The sequence below is a fragment of the Engystomops pustulosus genome, chromosome 1 (genome assembly GCF_040894005.1).
Source record: "Engystomops pustulosus chromosome 1, aEngPut4.maternal, whole genome shotgun sequence".
Taxonomy (NCBI): domain Eukaryota; kingdom Metazoa; phylum Chordata; class Amphibia; order Anura; family Leptodactylidae; genus Engystomops; species Engystomops pustulosus.
In genome coordinates this window covers 113,769,417-113,795,075 of record NC_092411.1, presented here as the reverse complement: position 1 = coordinate 113,795,075, position 25,659 = coordinate 113,769,417, and the positions used below count along the sequence as shown (strand labels likewise).

Genomic DNA, 25,659 nt, shown 5'->3' with positions numbered 1-25,659 from the left:
CAACATCAATTATTTGGTGCAACACTTTTGCTGTGAGGTCACATCATTTTTTCGTACAAGTTGGAAGAAAAAGTGCCCAAACCCTTAATAAATGTGGCACAAGGCATTTCAGACTCCAGTTTCAGACTGCATTTGACATGTAAAATACCACCACTAGAAAACTAAAATTTCTTATGCAGAAAATAACCCCTCATACAGCTCTGTATGCAAAAAAATAAAAAGTTATGGATGTTTGAAGATGGAGAGAGAAAAACAGAAATGGAAAGACAATGGCAAAAGGTTAAATATCTAAAAGCGCTAAATAAAAAGCAAACATTACAAATGTCCCTTTTTTCACTAGTCTGTAGAGCTTCTGTACTGCAATGTATTGTATCTGTGTTTTACTGACAGTTTACCTATTAGGCCTAGTCCTGGACTGGGTCTAATATACCACCATATATGTGGCAGACATGGAGGGGCAGATTTACTTACCAGGTCCCGTCGGGATAGTTAAATAACTATGCCGGTCTATGTATGTTAAGACAAGCTAATACCTCAATTCTTTGGATATTAATGACAAAGTAGTACTGTAGGGTGAAATGAGTAGTGCAGTAGAGAACATAGAAATAAAGAGGGTAAATTATAACACTTTTAAAACAGCATGAAAACATATGGCAGTAAACAAACAGGAACTGTGGCATGAATCTCCCCGACAGCAAGGTGCACAAGGCAAAGGCAAAATAAGGACACGAGACACCTTATTTGGCCAAGGAAGAAGGGCTTTTGTTAACTGCAACTATAACTATACAGCCAGCTCCACTGATTCTAGACAGAGATGAGGCTATAGAAATATACTTGTATACAGCAACCAAAAGAGTAATTTATATTACACATGTGGTGGAAAGTGCGTCAATCTGATGTTCTGGGAATGTACCAGTCTGGCATTTTTTCCTTTAAGCCCTTAAGGACGCAGCCATTTTGTAGCTTAAAAGGGTATTCCGGGAATATGAACATCTGACACAAAACCCCATAATGCTATAAATAAATTAATATAATAAAACTCAATGTCATTAGTCACGAAACGGAGCTTAAATAGTTTGATTTTATAATTTACAAAATGTATGGTGTCCCTAAAGTAGGTGGAGTTATCACTAAGATGGACGCCACTGGAAACTACAAGTTCCATGAACCTTTAGTTCTCATGAACTCCTCCTCCCTCTTATGCTCTGCTCCCAGTGATGATATAACAGACTTTCTTGTACTGTTACCATAGTAATGATGTGTAACTGCCATCACCAAAACACTGGCCAGACTGGATGCACTGCAACCAACTGACTACAGCCAAACATAGTGGTGCTCACATGAGCTGCCCAGGCAGGTGTAGGACATGTGATGTGGACATGTGACCAGCGGCCATCTTCTATCCTTTGCCTGCTCCACAACGGACCGCACGGAGGAAATTAATGGACTGATTAAAGGGCCAGTAGCATTTTAATTCTCCATTACAGTCTATGTCACCAGAATTTTTCTGCTAAGGGGAGAGACATTTTAAATAACAACTAATTACATCTTAGCTTATATTTTAATGACCCATTTCTATATGAATTATGCTTATTCCTGGAATACCCCTTTAAGGCTCAGCCCCATTTTTTGGATTCTGACTTGCGTCGCTTTATATGGTTACAACTTTTGAACCCTGTTACTTATCAAAAGCAATTAGGAGATAGTTTTTTCCTCATGTTATACTTCATTTTAGTGGTTTTTGGCAGCTTTTTTGCCAAACTGAAAAAAACATTATGCATTTTTTAAATCATTGCGTTTTCAGGCTGATAGATTTACCACCTAAATAAATTGCTGAATATTTCCCATGTGTCTACTTTACATTTTCATCATTTTTTAAATGTCTGGATAATTTATTTTGATGTCACGCGGCTTACAAATCGAATATCGATTTTCTGTATTTTCAGAAATGACGCAAGACGCTTAAGGGAAGGAGCGCCCTGTAGCTGCCAGGATTTTAGTTTCCTCATTTGCACCTTTTGTAGGCTATAAAGTTTTAGCTTTTTAGTTATCAAGCATTTTTTTTTTGACGGATGAGATTTTTTTTTTCCCAGTGTTACCATTTTGGGGTTGGTATTCCCCATTGTTGAAAATTTCGTCGTCCCCCCCCCTCCCATTAATTTTTTTTTGGGTGTTCACCGTATAGCCCAATAATCATGTTATTTTTCTTCTATGGGTGCATATGATTAGGGGGATAACATACTTTTTTAGATTTTTCCCCCCATTAGGGTTTTATTTGGCAAATTGATGTCTACCAAGTGGCATAACATTTTTTACTTTTTTGGCTATGGAGCTGGTCGATGGCTTGTTTTTTGCAGGAAATGTTGTACTATGCAACAGTATAATTCTGGAGGACATACATTTTTTTGATCACTTTTTATTGCATTTCTTGAGGGATTAAATAGGTAAAATTCATAATTTTTGGCAGGTTTTTTACGCCATTCATCGCACGCGTTCAATAATTACTTTTATTCTACGGGTTGATACAGACACGGTGATACCATATATGTGGGGTTTATGTTAGGATTTAGACTTTAGTATATGTACCGCGGCGCGGGACATCAATAGCGCCGGAGGAGGCAAATACACATTTATTATATTTAAATAGCCCCAAGTTATTTCTTAAACCTGGATAACCCCTTTAACGAAGTTATTATTGTAGTTAAATTACAAAGTTTTTTATTATCTGCAAAATTAATTTATTCCATTATGTCAATGGTTTAGTTACTCATTGAGTGATAGTTCTACCAATGTCTTCATGGTAGAGTGCTGCTGAGGAAAATCTGTGTTACAAATAAAAATGCATTGGATATACGTTAGAGGATTATACAGTACAAATATATCCAAGTCTCAAAAACAAATTACCGTAGGTGATCCTGGGTCAGGGGGTTAATGGCACACTGGAAAATATAAGGCAATAGATAGGAAGAGAACCAGCCTTTCCCACAATAACCAAGGGACAAAAGCTCTGACAGCACTCTAAGTCTATGTAATGTCTATGTCACTATACTTTAGAGCAGGGTTCCCCAAACTACGGCCCGTTTCGATCCGGCCCCCGACACTTGGCGCGCCAGCGCCGGGCCCTCGCGGCCTGCAACAGTAGGGCAGGAGCCTCCGTCCGTCCGGACAGGAAGCTCCTGCCCGTCACTGTATAGTGCCCGGTGCTCTGAATTCCATAAAGATCAGATCGTCTTTCTTGACCTCAACATCAAAAAATCCAGCACTGGAATGATAACCACTCACATGTATAGAAAGCCAACTGCAACAAACAACTTGCTACGTTGGCAAAGTCATCACCCCAAACCTCTGCTAAAAGGGATACCCAAGGGACAGTACTTAAGAGCCAGGAGGAATAATACACTCCTCCCTGATTTTATGTCCTCCTCAGCAGAACTACATCATAGGTTCCGCCAACGGGGATACCCAAATAAAGTTTTGAAACAAGCATACCAACATGCACTATGTTCCAACAGAAATACCCTCCTGCACCCTAAATCCAAGGAGAAAAACGATTCTTAAATGCGGATAATAGGTTGTTATGATGCCGGACACACCATGGTCCGCCAAACCCTTGAGACTTTTTGGAGTATTCTACAACGCGACCCCGATATAGGCCAAATGGTGGGAGAAGTCCCCTCCATTACTTATCGAAGGGGCAGAAACTTGGGTGATAATTTGGTTCATAGTCACCTAATCCCAGTCCAAAATACCACCTGGCTCCCGAAACCCCCAAAAGGCACCTACAAGTGTAGAAAATGCCTGAATTGCAAATATATCCAAGAAGGTGCCAGTTTCCGGAGTTCTAATACCAACAAGGTTTATCCAATTAAGAAATACATCTCCTGTAGAACTGCAGGAGTAGTGTACTTATTGACGTGTTGTTGCTCCACACAATACGTCGGTAAAACCATTCGTGAGCTGAGGACTAGGATTGGGGAACACATCAGAGACATTATCAATGAACATGACACCCCCATCGCCCGGCATGTGTGGGAATTCCATCAAGGAAACCCAGAGGTGATCAGTTTTCAGGGCATCAAAGCTATTGATCCCCTGATAAGAGGCGGCGATTATGACAAAATGGTGTGCCAGAGAGAGTCACGATGGATCTTCTCTCTGAACACCGTCAAACCTCGGGGTCTCAATGATTTTGTCCCATTTGCTTGTTTTATTTAACTTAACTCAATGTTAGTGGTGTTTAACACCACAACACAGATGTAAATAGATTGCAGTTGCCGTAACTGCAGTAACATTCTTTACAATTGGCAAATACAGCGGTACCGCAATCTTCTCTAATGGCAGTCCCTGCGGACAACCTCAACTGCAGACGACTGCGGATAACTTTACATCTAATGTCCGATATACTATCCTATAATCATTTTGAAACCACTGCAAATGGTCTTCTATTACTCCATTCATCTCTGCCTTACCTTTAATCCTGCGACGTTGATCTCTATATAAAACGAATGTTGACACTCGGGGATCATGTGACCAAGTGACATATCACGTGACCCCGTGACGTATCCTCCCAGGGCGATCGCGCATGATATCGGAGCCCCGCCTTGTGAGGGCGTGACACTCCTATGCAGGATACTGATAGCAGTCTTATTGCTAAACTAGCGAGATTGCTCCTGCATATGGGCGGTACTATGGATTGATGCCTTTACCGCCCAACCAATCAATGAGCCTGAAAATGCAGCCCGGCCCCGGACATGACACCATCTATGGGTGGAACTAAGGGTTTAAATACCCGGTCATTTGTTACCTGAGCTACGGCCGGTAACAATGCCGTGGGGGGAAATGCTGCCGGTGTGATATGATACTATGTCACACCTTACAAACCAAATCAAAGCACCTCTGAGGACGCATCTAATCACATTACGATAGATGCAGAAACGCGTTAGGTGTGACTTTTATGAAAATTAGCTGAGCTTATCAGTATTTTTTCTTGGTCTAGTGGCAGACAATATTGATCCTACAGACCACAAGTATATAGGCTCACCAGCCGGGACGGTGTTTTAGCACTATATCGCACTGCCCTGTCTATGGACCATACTTTTTTGTAAAATCATTCACGGACCAAGGCCTGAATGTATTAGATAGATATTTACAAATGTTAATATATTTCCAAATAAAGATTATCAAATTTTAAACGTTTCTAGTCAGGCAGACGAAATTATTTTCAATACTCATAGGGGAACGTAAACTAGCTACAATTCACATTTGTGTTTTCGCGCACCCCTTCCTGCCCGGACGCGGCAAGAAGATAGAAGACTTAGGTGAGTACAGGGTTTTTATTTTTTTATTAAAGGGCAGTAAAAAGATTGTGGCGACTGGGGGCAGAATAAGAAATAATTAATTATGAGGGGTAGCTTAGGAAATAATTAATTATAAGGGGCAGATTAGTAAATAATTTATGAGGGGCAGTATAGGAAATAATTAATTATAAGGGGCAGATTAGTAAATTAATTATGAGGGGTAGCATAGGAAATAATTAATTATAAGGGGCAGATTAGTAAATAATTTATGAGGGGCAGTATAGGAAATAATTAATTATAAGGGGCAGATTAGTAAATAATTAATTATGAGGGGTAGCATAGGAAATAATTATAAGGGGCAGATTAGTAAATAATTAATTATGAGGGGCAGTATAGGAAATAATTAATTATAAGGGGCAGCATAGGAAATCATTAATTATGAGGGGCAGCATAGGAAATCATTAATTATGAGGGGCAGCATAGGAAATCATTAATTATGAGGGGCAGCATAGGAAATAATTAATTATGAGGGGAAGTATAGGAAATAATTAATTATAAGGGGTAGCATAGGAAATAATTAATTATAAGGGGTAGAATAGGAAATAATTAATTATAAGGGGCAGCATAGGAAACAATTAATTATAAGGGGCAGATTAGTAAATAATTAATTATGAGGGGCAGCATAGGAAATAATTAATGGTGCGTGTATAGGAAATAATTAATTATGAGGGGCAGTTTAGTAATTAATGGGGGGGGGAGGCATATTCAATAATTAATGGAGAGAGGTCCCAGTATATTAATTAATTAATTGGGCCAATATATAAAATAGTTCACAAGGGGGTGCAGTACCGGTATATTAAATAATTAATTGAGGGGGTGCCAGTGTATTATGGATGCGGTCACATGTACCGCTATTTATTTTTAGACTTTAGTCCGGCCCTCCAACGGTCTGAGGGGGACAGTGAGCGCCCCCCTATGTAAAAAGTTTGGGGACCCCTGCTTTAGAGCACTCATCTTCCGCATACAAAGATTTTTGTTCTCCTAGATGGATAATTAGTCAGCACTGCAATGTGGATTTGGAAGACGGATCAGAATCCAAAAGTGTAATTGTCCACAGTATAGTCACAACGTTCACAGTTTTTCTGCTCATAAAAGGAAAAGTACTGATAAGTGAAGATTATATAAAAAAGTGCAGAATTTCTGCAGCAATCAAGCTAACAAGGAATGTTCTGATGTAATAAAAAAAAGGAGTGTTTTACCCAGAAAAGAAACTATAAAACGCAATAGAATCTCCAGCAGGGTCTTAAGCTTTTAATCAAGAAGAAGGACTTCCTGATGTCTCAGCCACCACCAGCCATTAAGGTCCCAATGTATGGCCCGATGCACATGCATGTTTTTTCCCGGCCATGTCCTGCCCATACCGTAATGTTTTTATATGGGTAGCACACTGCCACATTCACTTCAATGTGTAATACGGTCATACATTTGAATGACTGTATTGCCCACATACCTATGATAAGTTCCAAGATAAGTACAGATATTCCTTCCCCCCTGATCTGCTGGGGAGGAGCTTCACTAATGAGCAAAAAGTGCATCCACATTCATCTCAACTAATAGAACAGACATTAATAGGACATTCCATAATCTCCCCAAATTCTGATATGGGGAAAAAAAATTCACATGACCAGAGCATCAGGGGCCAATACTGATTGATCCTGGTCCAGTCACATTGACTTATCACCAGAACTTTTTCCATGCAGTCATATCATGAAAAAAAACACTTTTTTTTTTTTTTTTTTTAATAACCAACATAAACTTAGAAGCTCTAACTGAACTACAAACATGTTAATAAGGGAGATGTATGTGATGCAGTGATGTGATATGGGAAAGCATAGAATTTTGAAATTAATAAAAATGTAAGCTGCAGAGCTGCAAATAAAAAAGTAAAAATGTTTCTTTCGGTATATAGGTACAATAATAGAAGACTAATAAGGAAGAAGAGCACTCAACTGTCACCATTTATCTCCTGTAGGAAACCAGCAGATTGGTTGCCATGTCTGTCACTAAAGAGATAATGGACATTTCCGCCTAACTCATTAAAAATACACATACAGGGACAACAGTAAAAATATTCACTTCTAAATACTTATTCATCTGTTGTATCTATGGAAAAATGAGAGGGGGCTCTAAGCCAAAATTAAATTTACCTTCTATAGGAGACAGACAAAATGGAAAACAAAATAGGGCTTTGTTGTTTTATTACTGTATATGGGAATAAAGGTTGCCCCTACTTTTAAGATCCTAATCTGGTGACCTCAGAGGGGAAAAAACAACAGCAAACAAAAAAACTTTAGGCTGACTAAACACAAAGAAGTGCGGCTCCTGTAATTACATACGAGGCCAGTGCTACCTGTACAGCAATACAATGGCTGGAGTAATATAATATATATATATATATAATATAACATACATATACAGGCGGTCCCCCTACTTAAGGACACCCGACTTACAGACAACCCATAGTTACAGACAGACCCCTCTGACCTCTAGTAAAGCATCCAGAAAGCTTCACCATAGTCCCAGATTGCAATAATCAGCTGTAAGGTGTCTGTAATGAAGCTTTATTGATAATCCTTGGACCCAATACAGCAAAAAATGTTTAAACTCCAATTGTCACTGTGGCCAACATTTTTTTTTGTCTGGATCTACAATTATAAAATATACAGTTTCGACTTACATACAAATTCAACTTAAGAACAAACCTCCGGACCCCATCTTGTACGTAACCCGGGGACTGTCTGTACTCTAATTGTACTAGAATACAATGAATGGTAGATGCACAGATTACTAGGCTAGATCAGTGAATAAGTAAGGCTGAATTCACACCTTGTTTTGTCCCTCTATTGTAAGGATACGTCAAGACTCCCAAGGGCACAGAATATTCTCACTGTATGCACTTGGAGTGGGGTACGTCACTTGGGTGGGCATCGACAGCAGACAGTGATAGGCTGCTGCCAATGTTCTGTGTGTTTCCCAAGTGAGGTCACTGTCCTAATATGGACACCTCCATATGCGATCATATACGCAACATATGCGATCAGCCTCTGCTGAGCGCACATGCAGCTTAGCTGGATGCAGCAGGATGGAGAGCCATAGCTTGCAGTGTATTTCCATCAGCCTTTTTACACAGAGTAGGATGTATACTGTCCAGACGGAGCCGAAAACTATACACTCACCGGCCACTTTATTAGGTACACCATGCTAGTAACGGGTTGGACCCCCTTTTGCCTTCAGAACTGCCTCAATTCTTCGTGGCATAGATTCAACAAGGTGCTGGAAGCATTCCTCAGAGATTTTGGTCCATATTGACATGATGGCATCACACAGTTGCCGCAGATTTATCGGCTGCACATCCATGATGCGAATCTCCCGTTCCACCACATCCCAAAGATGCTCTATTGGATTGATATCTGGTGACTGTGGAGGCCATTTGAGTACAGTGAACTCATTGTCATGTTCAAGAAACCAGTCTGAGATGATTCCAGCTTTATGACATGGCGCATTATCCTGCTGAAAGTAGCCATCAGGTGTATACTCAGACCAGCCCTTCTGGCACCAACAACCATGCCACGTTCAAAGGCACTCAAATCACCTTTCTTCCCCATACTGATGCTCGGTTTGAACTGCAGGAGATTGTCTTGACCATGTCTACATGCCTAAATGCACTGAGTTGCCGCCATGTGATTGGCTGATTAGAAATTAAGTGTTAACAAGCAGTTGGACAGGGGTACCTAATAAAGTGGCCGGTGAGTGTATGTAAATGTAAAGTGACCATATACACTCACCGGCCACTTTATTAGGTACACCTTTCCAACTGCTTGTTAACACTTAATTTCTAATCAGCCAATCACATGGCGTGCATTTAGGCATGTAGACATGGTCAAGACAATCTCCTGCAGTTCAAACCGAGCATCAGTATGAGGAAGAAAGGTGATTTGAGTGCCTTTGAACGTGGCATGGTTGTTGGTGCCAGAAGGGCTGGTCTGAGTATACACCTGATGGCTACTTTCAGCAGGATAATGTGCCATGTCATAAAGCTGGAATCATCTCAGACTGGTTTCTTGAACATGACAATGAGTTCACTGTACTCAAATGGCCCCCACAGTCACCAGATCTCAATCCAATAGAGCATCTTTGGGATGTGGTGGAATGGGAGATTCGCATCATGGATGTGCAGCCGACAAATCTGCGGCAACTGTGTGATGCCATCATGTCAACATGGACCAAAATCTCTGAGGAATGCTTCCAGCACCTTGTTGAATCTATGCCACGAAGAATTGAGGCAGTTCTGAAGGCAAAAGGGCGTCCAACCCGTTACTAGCATGGTGTACCTAATAAAGTGGCCGGTGAGTGTATGCCAGGAGCTTTCATGAACCTAGCACAAAGAACGTAGATCTGAATTGTGAAACCGCAACATAGTGCCAGAGCCACTGCACAACAACAATGACTGAATACATGGCTGTGGGATTTACTCAGTGGTAACTGCAGCAAGGATAAGAAACCAGACCAAATCATTTCGTTTCTATTGCTTTTTTTTTTATACAATGTGAATAGGTTTTTTCCCCTACTGTGCATCAGATTACGCTCAGGTTTCACATGGAAATCAGACTAATATGCAAAATGCGTAGAGGGATTTATCGCTATCAGTTTTCTAGAGTACAGATGTTTGCGTCAGGAGGATCCAGCACTGCCAGGCTGTGTGTAGGAGTAAACCAAAAGGATAGGGAGCAGATTTAGGAAATGTGGTGAATAGGGCGTTTATTCATTCATGTGTAGATAGCGGAGCTATGGCAGAGATGTATTTGTGACAAACAAGATATTCAAATTGGTGTCAAATGTTTTTCCTTTCATGATGTCCAAATCTGGGGCGTGTCTTATAGTCCGATAAATATGGTATCTTCCAATGCTCCCGGTCACTCCTGTTCCCTCTCATCTTCATGTAACAGAAGTGGCAAAGAGGAGTCTATGGGACGCAACTTGAACACTGCCCGCTATGTTACATGAAGATGATAAAGAAGAGGCGCTGTGGGGAGCACTGAAGAGCAGGTTTTTGTTTTTTTTCATACTATGTGGAGGGACTGTGGGTGGGGGGGCTGCATTTGGCATTTCATTATTGCGGGGGAGGGGGGATAAGTCTGCTGCAGAGCATTTCATCACAGCAGGGGAGGGATTAATGAACCCTATTTTCAAATATGTACCCCTCAAACTATCAGGAACAGGTTTTAAGAAAATTGTCAACCCCTTGAAATCTTCATGGCAATTAAAATGGAGGTGAAATTTAGAATGGTGAAATTTTGTCGGATATACGTTCATTTAGCCCTAAAATTTACACATTTCCAAAAGATAAAAAGAGGAGAAATGGCATAACAAATTGTAAGGTGGGTTTTCTGAGTAAAGAGACCCCCCACAGCGAGGCGCAGAAGGGAAGGAGCGCCCTGCAGCTGCCAGGATTTTAGTTTCCTCATTAGCTCATTTTGTAAGCTATAAAATGTTAGCTTTTTCATTATTGGGGCCATGTGACTGAATTTTTTTTGCGGGATTAAAAGCTTTTTCCAGTGTTACCATTTTGGGGTTGGTATCCCCTATTGTTGAAAATGTGTGAACTTTTTTTTTTGAGGGCAGGAGTAGAAAAGCATCAATTCTGCACTGGATTTTTGTTTTGGTGTTCACCGTATAGCCCAATAATCATGTTATTTTTATTCTATGGGTCGATAAGATTACGGGAATACCAGACATGAATATTTTTAATATATATTTTTAAATATATGTGGGGTTTGTGTTACGATTTAGAAATTTTAGTGCCTAATATATCTCTTTATATGTTATGGGGCTTATGGGCAGTGTGATGAACATGCAGGTATTGACTTGTTCATCCAGCCACCCATATCCCTCACGTCCCCCCAGCCTCAGCTTAATTGGCCTAATTGAGCTAGATTGTTTACAAACACAGCATAGGACTGTGCTTCAAAAGACTTTTGCAGTCGGATCGTCCCTTCAATAAAATGTTTTTTTATGCTTTGTGTCTGTGATTTCGCTTTTCCAAAGTTGCAAAAATCATAAAAAGTCGCAAGTCTTGAATCTGGCTATGCACGGCGTTACACTAGTTCTATATTTTAGTGAAGTGCAAAAAATGCTTATGTGCGCCTTTTTAGCATTGAAAATTTTTTTATGCCAAAAAAGCAAAACCAATGATAAACTTTCCCCCACTGTTTCTAGGAGACTATTCTTTAACATGGTTTAGATGATCCTCAATGTGACACCTGTAGAGTCAAAATACACTTACCTTGTTGTGTTCATACTTGTATGGAATTTTAAGGGTCTCCATAGCCCGGATCATAGCTTGCATTGCTGTGAATATGTTCTGGTACACAAGCTTAGTGAAGCCCCTCTTATCTTCATCAGAGTAGCCAGATCCATGGATAATCCTCATTTGTTTGATGAATGTGCTTTTTCCACTTTCTCCAGTGCCTAAAAAGGACATAAGGAAAGTTATTTAGTCAACATAACACAAATATAAAATGACTGCGTACATAAATAAAAATTAGTCGGTTCTAGAGGCAATACAAAACTATTGATTTTTTCCAAGGTATATTCGGAGAAACTTAAAACTTCTACATACAAAATATTATTCTGTGAGAAAAGAGTCACTGAATGAAAAATCCCTTTTTTAAACCATTGAATAAGGACACCACGTACCCCCTACCGCCCTTAAAGCCTGATATTTTGGAGACAAGAATTTAATAGTCAACTTTCCCATTACACAGATATAAGATATATTAGTTGCGTTGCCCTTAAAAATTGGCAATTCAGCAAATCAGAAATGTCATTGATTGTAAGCTCTTGACAGCAGGGACCCCATTCCTCTGGCTTCATCTGATCATGGTCTTGCTCTGCAATGTCTTATTCAGTTTATAAATGTACCCCATGATCTGTAAAGGACGACGTGGAAAATGATGGAGCTATATAAAGATTGATTATAAATATTAAGTCTGGTTAAGGATCAAAGATCCAATTCACAACTCAGTTTTAAAAACGAAAAAGTAAAAATTAAACGTTCTTCTATTCAACTTCCGTTGCCCATAACCTAAAGATGCGGGTTACTGCACTATTTTTTTCCGCTATTAAAAAGGTGGTTTCCCACCAAAAAAAGTTTGCATGAGGCCTCACTTGCAAACGGACATTTGCGGCCATCTGCTCCAGTCAACTCGCAGAGGAAATCAGATGGAGGGACCTCGCCCCCATCGGACCCTTCATTCTTGTGATATGGATATGTCCATTCACACTGCAGTGTGAATGGAGGTCTACAACTGAAGACTCACTATCTCACAATATATCAACATAAATGAACTTTTTGCACATACTTTTTGGATGGTCTTGATTATCTATATGATGTCCAATATCTAGAGTAACACTTACAATATATAGCCGTTCTGACTTATGTACAAATTCAACTTGAAGGGTTATTCAAGGAATAAGCATAATTCATATACAAATGAGTCAGTAAAATATAAGCTAATATGTAATTAGTTGTTATTTAAAATGTTGCTCCCAGAAAAATGCTGTTGACATACATTGTAATGAAGAATGAAAATGCTACTAGCCCTTTCATTAGTCCGTTGATTTTGTGACTAATGACATTGGAGTTTTGTTATATTAAATTATTTATAGCAGTATGGGTTTTTGTATCAGACTTTCATATTCCTGGAATACCCCTTTAAACTTCAGGATCTTATCCTGTATGTAACCTGGGGACTGCCTGTATTAATATAAAAAATAAATAGCTTTAAAAAAAAAAAAAAAAAAAAAAAATCTTTACAGCCACATTCTACTTTTTTTGGGAAATGCACAACAGCTTTTCATTAAATTTTTACAGTGTTAAAATGGCATATATCTGTAAGGGGTTTTGGATGAAGAAGGGTACTGGTAAGAATGTGGAAATCGATAAGTTTTTACCAAGATATAATAAGTAATAGAATTAAAAATGTAATATATAGCACAAGTAATCTTTAAGTATCAAGCAAAGATTAACCTTCAAACAGAGTTTCAGAATTTATGTAGTCGATTGCAATGTATGAGACGGACAGTCCAGAAATTATACAAAGATTGGATGTAGGAATATCAGTCTGAAGAAAAGTTTCCAATCATTATTGTTTTTTGATCAAAACTTATCAATCAAGCCCAAGAAGGTCTTTGCATTTTCTTTGATAAAAGACATTAACCAATTTTACCAAGACTGGCGTTTTAAATACCAGCCTTCATTGTCCCACCTGCAAGCGTGCCACAAACTGGATTTACTAAGAGGCCTCAGTCTCGTAGTAAATCCAGGACAGTCCAACTCACTCCCGATTTCCACCAGGTTTGACTGGTTTATAGCAGTTAAAGTCTGGTCTAAAAATAAGAAGTTGTCTCTGCAGTTTTCTGGCAGAGAATTTAGTAAGTTTGATGGGCCTCCACAACCTTTCACATCCCTGTGCTAACCGTCTAAATCAGCTGAAACACATTTTCATGAGCCTTTTCCACCAGAAAACTGTCGGCCAAGGCTTAGTAAATCACCCCCAATATGCCTGAAGGTTTTAGAGGGCTTTTGAAGTGTGTTTATGTACATGGCAGAGACTTCAGACTACATAAACTGGACAGGCCAATTATTAATGCTGTAATATATTTTATAATCCAAACTATGGTTACATCATACACGGTTATTTGGACATGTTCTGGGTTCTTTTCAAGTTTATTATTTTGGACACAAGCGGTTCCCTACTTAACACACGACCCCTAGTTACAAACGGACCTCTGGATTGGTAATTCACTTTACTTTGGTCTTTGGCTAAAATAAACAGCTATAGCAGTTATCAAAAGGTGTCTGCAATTGAGCTTTATTGTTAATCCTGGTTCTTATAAACAATCCAACATTTTAAAATACAATTGTCACAGAGACAAAAAAAAATTTGGCTGGGGTTACAATTATAAAATATACAGTTCAGACTTACATACAAATCCAACTTAAGAACAAACCTACAGACCCTATCTTGTATGTAATCCAGGGACCGTCCGTATACAACATGCACTCTGATATAAGCAATGACATTTCGCTTATAATTTGTTCTTGAGGAAAAATTGAGCTGCAAAGCATTGCAACTAAAAAAAAGCCAAAGCGATTTCCACTCAATACATTAAGCATCAGGTTTGTTCCCATTTCTGAAAAGAGTGCCATCAATCGTGACATTCATTATTTTTTCTTATGCTTACTGCTCCCTTTTTTGGGTAGTTACTTGTGAAGATCATTTGGTGACTGCAGCTTTGTGCTATGATATACCACATCACAACGTCTAGTGGAGTTGTGCCTGTACTGTTGCACAAGTCTAAGGTTAGCATATTCCTTTTTGTGCTTGCATAATTGTTACAACATCCGTACTATAATAAGTTCCAAAAGCTGCAAGTTTATCAAACACAGTAAACCATCTGGGGTCTGCAGCCTCAGCCAGTTTGGTCTGGGAAGGCCATAGCATGTAGGTTGATGTTTTTCAAAAGAAAGTGTTGTGCACCCTTTGTTAAATACATTATGTAAGATACAGTCATATGAAAAAGTTAGGACACAATCTTAATCATTTTTAGTTATCAAAATTTGGGTTTTTGCAGCAGCTATCTCAGTTTGATATATCTAATAACTGATGGACACAGTAATATTTCAGGATTGAAATGAGGTTTATTGTACTTACAGAAAATGTGCAATATGCATTAAAACAAAATTTGACAGCTGCAAAAGTATGGGCACCCTTATTATTTGCTTGATTTAAATACTACTAACTACTTTTTACTAAAGCACTAAATTGGTTTGGTAACCTCATTGAGCTTTGAACTTCATAGCCAGGTGTATCCAATCATGAGAAAAGGGATTTAAGGCGGCCACTTGCAAGTTGTTCTCCTATTTGAATCTCCTCTGAGGAGGCATCATGGGCTGCTCAAAACAACTCTCAAAACAAAGATTGTTCAACATAGTTGTTTAGGGGAAGGATACAAAAAGTCAGAGATTTAAACTGTCAGTTTCCACTGTGAGTAACATAGTAAAGAAATTGAAGACCACAGTGGCAGGCCAAGAGAAATATCAGAAAGGCAGAGAAGAATAATGGCGAGAACAGTCAGGGACAATCCACAGACCACCTCCAAAGAGTGATGCAAAAGAAGCCTGTTTTCACAAACAGAGTCGCCTGAGGTATGCAAAAGCACATTTGGACAAGCCAGTTTCATTTTGGAAGAAGGTCCTGTGGACTGATAAAACAAAGATTGAGTTGTTTGGTCATACAAAAAGGCGTTATGCATTACGGCCAAAAAACACAACATTCCAAGAAAACACTGTAAAATTTGGTGGAGGTTCCATCATGCTTTGGGGCTGTGTAGCCAATGCCGGCTTCTGGAATCTTGTTAAAGTTGAGGGTCGCATGGATTCCTCTCAGTATCAGCAGATTCTTGAGAATAATGTTCAAGAATCAGTGACTAAGTTGTAGTTACGCCGGGGATGGCAGACAATTATCCAAAACACCCATTCCAAATCTACCCAGGCATTCATGTAAGGGAACAATTACAATGTTCTGGAATGGCCATCCCAGTCCCCAGACCTGAATATCATTGAACATCTGTGGGATGATTTGAAGCGCGCTGAACATGAAATATGCTAAAAAGGCCTTTAGGGGACATACATAATACAGAAGAAGGTACTCTTTGAATTACAGGGGGTGTTAATGTGGTGACAGATTCAATTAAATATCTGTTCTATTCCTGATCTAAGAATGCAAGTCAGGAGTGAGCAACATTTATTGGTGCAAGGGCTATATTGTCATACGGCTTAACTTTAAGGAGCCGGACTAGAAACCAGTACCCCAGATGCACCAACAACAACAGCACATGATAAAATACCAACCCAGATATTATAAATACCACAGTACAGCAATAATAGTGCATTCAGAGCAGACAATAATAGTACTGGAGATCCCCAGAGCATAAAACTAATAATAATGAAGACCCTCAGTGCAGACAAATACTGGAGACACCATAACAATTATACGGGAGACCCCCAAAGACAATAATACTGGAGACCCCTGTTGTAAATATATAATAATACTAAAACCTCTCCTTTCCTGGCTCCTCTTCTCCTTGCACAACATTGCAGCTTCTTTCCTCCATGTGCCGCTCTGCCTGGTGTCCTCTGCTGATTGTATGCGGTGGCATCAGGACTGGAGCAGAACTGCACCAAGAGCAGGAGATATAGCAGTATAGTACAGCTGACAAGTACTTGCCACTCCTGGGTCCTGGGATGCATATAGCCAGTGTCAGGAGTCAGGACAGAGCTGATCAGAAGAAGAGGATCCGAGATAAGCGAGAACTTCTCAGTTGCACTCACCGCTACCTGGCTTTCTGCACCAATGAACGTTTCCATTACCCCTGAGGAAGTCACCGAATAGGTGACGATACGCGTGGGGTCTGCCTACCCCCTTCAGTATTTAAAGTATCATTATACCCATTTTAATGGATAAACCTCACAGTGTAAAACCACACAAACTACCTATTTAAATCCAGTATGTGTGAAAACACAAACTTCTAATGCTGGCAAGATGGTTTTGCTCATGAAAAGGCAGGACCGCTTTTTGTTGCACGCATTTACAAATTATAAAATATATATTTTCTTCCTCTCACATGGTACATGAGCAAAGATTTTAGATAAATTCACTTGCTCTGATGCAAAGTCACGTAGGGATGGGAGGTATATATTATATATATATATATATACCGTATTTTTCGGCCTATAAGGCGCACCGGACTATAAGGCGCAGCTCTAATAAATGCCTGCTAAGACATCTAGGTTCATATATATAAGGCGCACTGGAGTATAAGGCGCAGGATCAAATGCAGTACCTAAAAATGACCAGCAGGTGGCAGACCTGTGCACAGTTCAAGCCAGCTACACTTCCCGGGAAACTTGTCTTCAGCGTGTCAGAGAGCTCCGATCTCAGAGGTATGGGCTGCTGGGGGTTAATGCAGGGTGATGCAGCAGGGGTTAAGCAGTCTCCCTCTGCCCCTTCTCCTTCCCTCCTCAGCCAGGGTGTTATTCCTGTGGGGTTCCCTGTGGCTCCTTCTCTTTCCCCTGTTACAGGGCTGTCAGGTATGGGGGATTGTTTACTGATGATGATTGCCTCGTGGTCGGCACTATGGCAGCTCCAGTCTCTCCGTGCTAGGGGAGGGCAGGATGGGCACAATGTTAGTTGTGGTGCCAGGGCACTTCAGGAGCTAGGGACCCTGTATCCTGTGTGGGAAGGTGCAGGAAATTTCTGGGGATGCAGCTATTCACCCCTTAACGACTTGGCCTTGTTTAGTTTTTTCACTTCCATTTTTCATTCACCAACTTCAAAAATCTATAACTTTATTTTTCCACATAAAAAGCTGTGTGATGGCTTATTTTCTGCGTAACAAATTGCACTTCGTAGTGACGGTATTTAATATTCCATGGCGTGTACTGGGAAGTGGGAAACAAATTCCAAATGCAGTGAAAATGGTGAAAAAACACATTTAGAATGTTTTCTTGTGGGCTTGGATTTTACAGCTTTCACTGTGCGCCCCAAATGACATGTCTACTTTATTCTTTGGGTCGGTACGATCACGTGGATACCAAATTTGTATAGGTTTTATAATGTTTTCATACATTTAAAAAAATTAAAACCTCCTGTTCAAAATATTTTTTTTTATTTTGCCATCTTCTGGCGGCAATAACTTTTTCATACTTTGATGTACGGAGCTGTGGGTAGTGTCATTTTTTTCCGAATTTTGATGGCGTTTTCATTGCTATAATTTTTGGGACTGTGCGACGTTTTGATCACTCTTTATGAATTTTTTTTTATATTTTTCAAAATGGCAAAAAATATGCCATTTTCGACTTTGGACGCTATTTTCCGTTATGGGGTTAAACGCAGTGAAAAAACGTTATTATATTTGATAGATCGGGCATTTTCGGATGCGGCAATACCTAATGTGTTTATGATTTTAGTTATATTTATATTAATTCTAGGGAAAGAGGGTGATTTGAATTTTTAGGTTTTTTTATTAATTTTTTTTTTAAACTTTTTTTTATTTTTACATTTACTATTTTTCAGACTCCCTAGGGTACTCTAACACTAGGTAGTCTGATTCATCCCATCATATACTGCCATACTACTGTATATGTGGATTTTACTCCCCATTCATTAAAATGTGCAATTAGCGCATGATATTACAGCAGGCAGTGGGGTAGTGCAAAGGAAGCAGTGGGGAAACACTGTCCAATCTTTCACTGTGTTACAGGCCGTGCTCCATGGATTGCCAAGTAGAGGGGAGGGGTCACCCCTCCTCCTATCCATCAAGACTGATGTATGCCCAACCAGCTCTACAGAGCAGGCATACAATCAGTGTGAAAGTAGCCCAACAGATTAAAATCATGTTCTTCATATCATGGTGTATATGGTATCAATTCTATAGAGCAGTGATGGCTAACCTTTGAGAGACCAGGTGCCCAAACTACAACCAACATACAATTATTTATTGCAAAGTGACAGCACAGCAATTTACGTAGAAATGTATTGCTACCTGTTCTATCACAACTTTCAATCATATTGGCCTCTTAAGGACAAAAAAAACAAAAAAAAACAAAAAACAGTTGAAAGGAGAAGGGCAAATTTTGACTAATGTTGTAGCATCTCCCCCTGTACAGGAAGAAATGTGGGGCCTGGAGGAGCTCTAAAGATAATCCTCGGTTTTCCACATGTTCTACCTCTTTCTATAGTCCCAAGCAATCAAGAACGTGTTGCTTTAAAATAGCATCATTTCTTGAGTCGCCTGGGACTGCAGGATGATTCTTTGAATTCTATGTCGAGTGCTATGTTGATGGCTTCGGTGCCCAAAAAGAGGGCTCAGAGCCCTTGGCCCCCCCCCCACAGTATATAGCCTGCAGCCCCAGTCCCCCACCCCCCCAGTATATGGTCTCCGAGCTCCCTGCTCAAGGTAAGGCCAGCCCATAAGGCGAAAAAACAAACAAACAAAAAAAACCACACACAACCACTGTACTCATCTTCCTTCTCCAGTGATGCTGTACTCCATTGACTGATAGTAGTTAAAACAGTGTAAAATTGTAAATTAAAGGGTTAAAATTATCTTCATTGTGTAACCAACATTCTGTAAATCACTAGGGAATTAAAATTTGAGAACTTTCTTTCATGGGCAAATCCCATTAAGCAATCAATGAGATAAATGTACCCAAAATTGTGCCCTTACACAGTCCAACTTGTGCAATAAGTCCTCATAAAGCTACTTTGATGTATTAATGGAAATTACACAATACTATTACTTGATCACTATACAAGGCATAACAGCGCCAAAACCAACATAGCAAATAAATGTGCGATAGTCTTCAAATATTATTGAATTACAGTTGCTCTAATTAATTTGTTACACCTTGGCAGAGGTCACATTAACATCTGTACAAGGGCGATATACAGGCAGAGAAGATGCAATGTGCATCCTATCTGCAGGTCTCTGTATACAGATTACTGTGATCCTATAGGTAGTTACCATAGAATGACTGTTACACGTGATCTGTATAAAATTAGAGGGGACATGGCGGTTGGTGGCTGCCATCCATAGTCTGGGCTGGTGGGGTGAGGGAGCCAGTGGAGGTCAGTCACAGTTTGTCAGTTGAAGTTCCTGAGAAGGTTTAAAAAACAAAATAAAAAAAAAATAAAAAAGTTGTGACCGCAAGATTACTTTAACTTCCTCAGTTATAGAAAACAATGTCTGTAATGATTTTCTTGTATTAATAGCCATTTACATTATATAAAGTTAATATTTATACAGGCAACCCCATGGGTTACGTACAAGATAGATTCTTTAGGTTTGTACTTAAAATGATAAAATATACCAGTTTCAACTTAACTGCAGACAAAAATTTATTTTCTCCCGGTGAACACTGGATTTTCTTAAATTTGTGCTGTCATGGGAACAAGAATTATCTATAAAACTTCATTATAGATACCTTACAGCTGATCATTGTATCCTGGAACTAAAGTAACATCCAGAGAGCTTCACCAGAGTGAAGTGGTCTGTCTGTAACTAGGGGTCGTCTGTAAGTCGACTGCCTTGTACATTTGGATTACTAAAAATTTCACTCTTCCTTGGCTAAAAATACTCCTCAGAAATGGTGAGAGGAGTACGATTATTATTCTCAAAATATGTATGTGCCATCTCTGCACCTAGATAAATGTAGCTGTGTAAGGGTTCATGTTTCTGAGGGGAACATTTTCTTCATTTATGCCATTATGGGAAATGTATGCAAAAGCTTAATAGTGTTGTTTAGGAAATGATGTACCATTTTTGTGCATGTCAAAGCCCAAAATGAGATAATCTATATAAAACGTTTAAGATGGTCGAGATGGTAAAAGGACATCTTTAACCACTGAGGCCTATTGGCTTATGAAGCTTTCATGCTCTCTGTTGTCAGGTGGACAGTCTTTGGTGACATTGTGATATTGCATCTGCACAGACAAATCGTTATAAAATAGAAAATTGACGTTGTTAGAAGTTGGGAAAGGTTTCATTTGAATAATGAGGCAGACTGGCATCAGAAAGGCTGTAACATTACACGCTTGTCACAGTTTTCCGAAACAGTTACTTTATTCTGTAACTACCATAGGGAAAATGATTGAAAGAAATAAACTGGCTAAATGTGAGGACTAAAAATCTTTTCTGTTCCATAACTTTTGCGTTGGCCGTCTTTAGAATACAGTTTTAAAATTTAAACAGGTGAAAAGAGAATGGAAAGAGCATAATCACATGCACGTATCTTATTATGATGCTCTGGAGAGTCCAACAGCAATGCCATTATGACGTCATACTTACATCAATTATGAAGCATCTTAAAAGCTTTCCAAGAAGCTATACACAAGACTATAGCAGAATCTTTCAATGGATCAGAACTACCATACAATTAGCACACATACTGCATCAACATATAGAAAAACAACAGAAACAATGAAGAAAATAATAAAAAGGAAAAGTGCTATTTCATCAAATTTAATTTATCTTTTGGGTCATTTATAAAACACACACACAGCAGGTGAAATCATTATTGAACACATCACCAACTCTGTAAGTAAAGATATTAATGGTCGACATGAAATTCAAACCATAAAATGATGGGTTGTTGCCAACATCTGGTGAGATTTTTTAGCAGTGTGAAATGAAATAAATTACCGTATATTCCGGCGTATAAGACGACTTTTGAAGACAGAAAAATCTTCTGTCTTGTCTGGGGTCGTCTTATACGCCATAGCAGGTAGGTCTTTGTTGCATATTGCTGCTAGCACCGATCGCGGGTGTTTTTACAGCGATGGCTGCCGGCAGCCTCAAAAAGATAGCGGCGCATGGGCGTCACCATCTTGCCTGGGATCGCCGCTCCCTGTGACGTCATCGGGGGCGGCGATCCGTCTCCATGGTAGCCTCGGGTCTTCCGAAGACCCGAGGCTATTTCGTTTTAACCCCTTCATTACAATGTGCTGATAGCACATTGTAATGAATGAGGAGGAAAATCCCCATATATTGCGATACTGTAGTATGGCAGTATATGATAAGATCGATCAGACAACCTAGGGTTAAAGTACCCTAGGGAGTCTGAAAAATAGTATAAATTAAAAAAAAAAAAAAAAATTAAAAAAACCTAAAATTTAAAATCACCCCCCTTTCCCTAGAACTGACATAAATATAAACAAACAGTAAAAAGCATAAACACATCAGGTATCGACGCGTCCGAAAATGCCTGATCTATCAAAATATAATAACGGTTTTTCAATGCGTTTAACCCCGTAACGGAAAAAAGCGCCCAAAGTCGAAAATGGCACTTTTTTGCCATTTTGAAAAATATAAAAAAAATCTCTAAAAAGTGATCATAAGGTCGTACAGTCCTAAAAATGATATAATTGAAAATATTATCAAATTTCGCAAAAAAAGACACCACCCACAGCTCCGTACACTAAAATATAAAAAAGTTATTAGCGCCAGAAGTTGGCAAAATAAAAAAAATTTGGTACAGGAGGTTTTCATTTTTGTAAATGTATGAAAACATCATAAAACCTATACAAATTTGGTATCCCCTTAATCGTACCAACCCAAAGAATAAAGTAGACATGTCATTTGTGGCACACAGTGAAAGACGTAATATCCAAGCCCACAAGAAAATGGCGCAAATGCGGTTTTTCACCATTTTCATTGCATTTGGAATTTTTTTCCCGCTTCTGAGTACATGGCATGGAATATTTAATAAAATAAAAATTTAAGGTACAGTATGGTAACATTTACAGTAAAATGGACGATGGTAATGTTGTTGTATGCCTTATGTTTATGAGCGACAGTTTTCCTGCTATATACCTGCATGCCATAAGAATTTAAATTAAAAAAAGGACCATGTTAAATTCAAATCTGTTTTTTTTTTTAATTTTTACTGGTGTTTTGTATGCGTTGGAAAAGGGGTAGTCTTATACGGCGAATATATCTTAAACTCTATATTTTAAACAGGAAAGTAGGGGGGTCGTCTTATATACCAGGTCGTCTTATACGCCGGAATATACGTTATGTGTAATAATGAGAATGTAATACTAGTACTAGAACCTTTGATGGCGGATAGCTTCAAGATCATGTATGTCTGTATGGAGAAACTAGTTACATGCTCAGGTGGGATTTTGGCCAATTCCTCCACACATTCTTGAAATCTAAAGTGTTTCTGGGACCCCAAAGAACTCAACTTCCTCTGTTAATTTTTATTGGAATCTTTGTATAAAGTATAAATCTATAGGTCACATTGTCAACATCACCGTAACGCGTTTCCAAAGCAGAATGCATTTTTTAAGATTTTTTTTTATGTGCTGTTCTTTTATACAGATCACATAGAACAATGATCTATGGTAATATCCAATAGGATCACTTATCAGTGATTTGTATATAATAATACAAAGAAGATGCTCTTCCCGACCGCTGTGCGAGATCAGTGGCCAATACTAAATGACACTACTTTGGTCACATGACCTAGTGGGGCCACAAGCTTCAGCTCATGGCCACGGAGGGAAGGAGAGGGAGAGTAAAACTGCCTGTACATGGGTCATAGATGCTTTTACAGGCAATAATGCAACATCTGTTCCTAAAAGAGCTGAATAGTATCTTAGATTTAGTTACACAAAGGAAATCAACCAGTTAAGAAGCTCACCCCATACCTCTTCATCTTGATCCCGGCGTTTTCCGTACCTAGTCTTGACACACCAGGATCACTCAGAAACTTATAATTAGCACCAAGGAGCGCAGGGATAAGATGTCCGGCGCTCCGGGCTGCTAATTATGCACGCCCCCACACCTCCCTAGGTGGCATCACAAGATAGGCATGAATTAATACCCAGAGAGGTAGTTGGGGTAGTGTGCATAATTAGCAGCCTGAAGTGCTCCTAATTATAAGTTTGTTTTCTAGTTGATCATGGCGTGTCAAGACTAGCGGTTGATTTTAGCTGGTTGATTTGCTTTAAAAAAGGGATAGAGACCAGCTACAAGCCATACCCAAAAGATACTTGAATGCATGTCAAAATCATGGCTTTCAGGTAATCGTTCATGGGCTGTAGTAGAGAGTTACAAATAATGAAATGGAAAAGTTTCTTCCAAAGACTGCCTCACAAAGCTTTAATCATGGTACACATAATGGATTAAAGGGGTATTCAGGGAATATGAACGCCTGACACAAAAACCCATGATGATATAAATAAATGAATACAACAATGCTCAATGTCATTAGTCACAAAATGAAGCTTAAATAGTTTGATTTTATGATTTACAAAATTTATGGCCTCTCTAAAGTAGGTGGAGTTATCACTAAGATGGCCGCCTCTGGAAACTACAAGTTCCATGATCCTTTAGTTCTCAGTAACTCCTCCTACCACTTATGCTCTGCTCCCAGTGATGATCTAACAGGTTTTCTTGCTCTGTTACCATAGTAATGATGTGTAACTGCCATCACCACAACACTGACCGTACTGGATGCACTGCAACCAACAGACAACAGCCAAACGTAGTGGTTATCACATGCAGGACATGTGATGTGGTCATGTGACCAGCAGCCATCTTCTGTCCGGACCACGCGGAGGAAATTAACAGACTGATTAAATGGCCAGTAGCATTTTAATTCTTCATTACAGTCTATGTCATCAGCATTTTCTGCTAAGGGGAGCAAAATTTTAAATAACAACTAATTACACATTAGCTTATATTTTGAGTGCCCACTTGTATATGAATTATGCTGATTCCTGGAATACCCCTTTAAACATATAACACCATTCAAGGGATTACAATAGTTCATTGCAATACGGCTATGATAACTAAATTCTTTGATTCATATATATATATTTTTTTAAAGTGCCAAGAGATTGCATTTAGAATAACTGGGAATAAAAAAAATTGGAAATGATCCACCAAAACATAATATTGAGTCCTTTACACCATATAACAAAACGCCATATGCAAGTTCTGTACAGCAAACAATCCAAGCCCGGGGCCCTGGCTCCATGCCCCTAAGCTATGCTGCACTGTCTTTAGGGCCGGAGAGTCAGTAAGCCAAGCTTTTGCAAAAGCCACATCGGCAGGCCACAAGCCGCAATGTCAGTATGTCAAGCCATGAGTTACATTCTATACCCTGCTGACCAATGAGCACCTCCATAACTTATATAACATAATTGCTAGAAGTGCTCATTGCTGCAGGAGGCCGGGTAGTGTCGAGTGTAACTGAGAAGTTCCTACTGCTCCCAGGTCCACTACAAAAAGAAGAGGGTTTTTTTCCCATTTTTTTTTTAAAGTACTGTTAGATGCCTCCTCGGACTGTAGTATTTGGTTACTGGAGCTGTATTTATTGCTTTAGCGTTTAGTGGTTGTTGGTGCATCTTGGGTACTGGTTAGTTACGCAGCCCAATAAAGTTAAGTAGTATGACAATATGGGCCTTGAAACAGTAACGGTTGCTCAACCCCAGACCCAAATTTTTAGATCAGGCATAGATCATACATTTAAAGAAACATCTTTATAATTTATTATATGCTTGTGGAGTGTTTATCCACTCCATTCAAATGGTCACCGGTTAACTCAACACCAAGAGAGTGAACACCTAGGGTGCCGATGAGCAGCACAGTGTGCGTTGTGCAAATGACTAGCAAGTAGAGGGCAGCACAGAGTAGCCAGGCCATAAAGCAGTCACAGAAGGGCCTGCTT

General features: G+C 39.3%; 1 protein-coding gene across 2 annotated transcripts in view; it reads right to left on the bottom strand.

Moving 5' to 3' along the window:
* The window catches only part of LOC140131591 (guanine nucleotide-binding protein G(q) subunit alpha), an 88,534-nt gene that overhangs the window by 22,749 nt on the left and 40,126 nt on the right, over nucleotides 1-25,659 (bottom strand). For both annotated transcript variants that reach the window (XM_072150909.1, XM_072150908.1), the window contains exon 2: nucleotides 11,641-11,825. In XM_072150909.1, coding sequence (XP_072007010.1) covers nucleotides 11,641-11,825 — 185 coding nt within the window. The remainder of the gene's footprint in view (nucleotides 1-11,640; nucleotides 11,826-25,659) is intronic.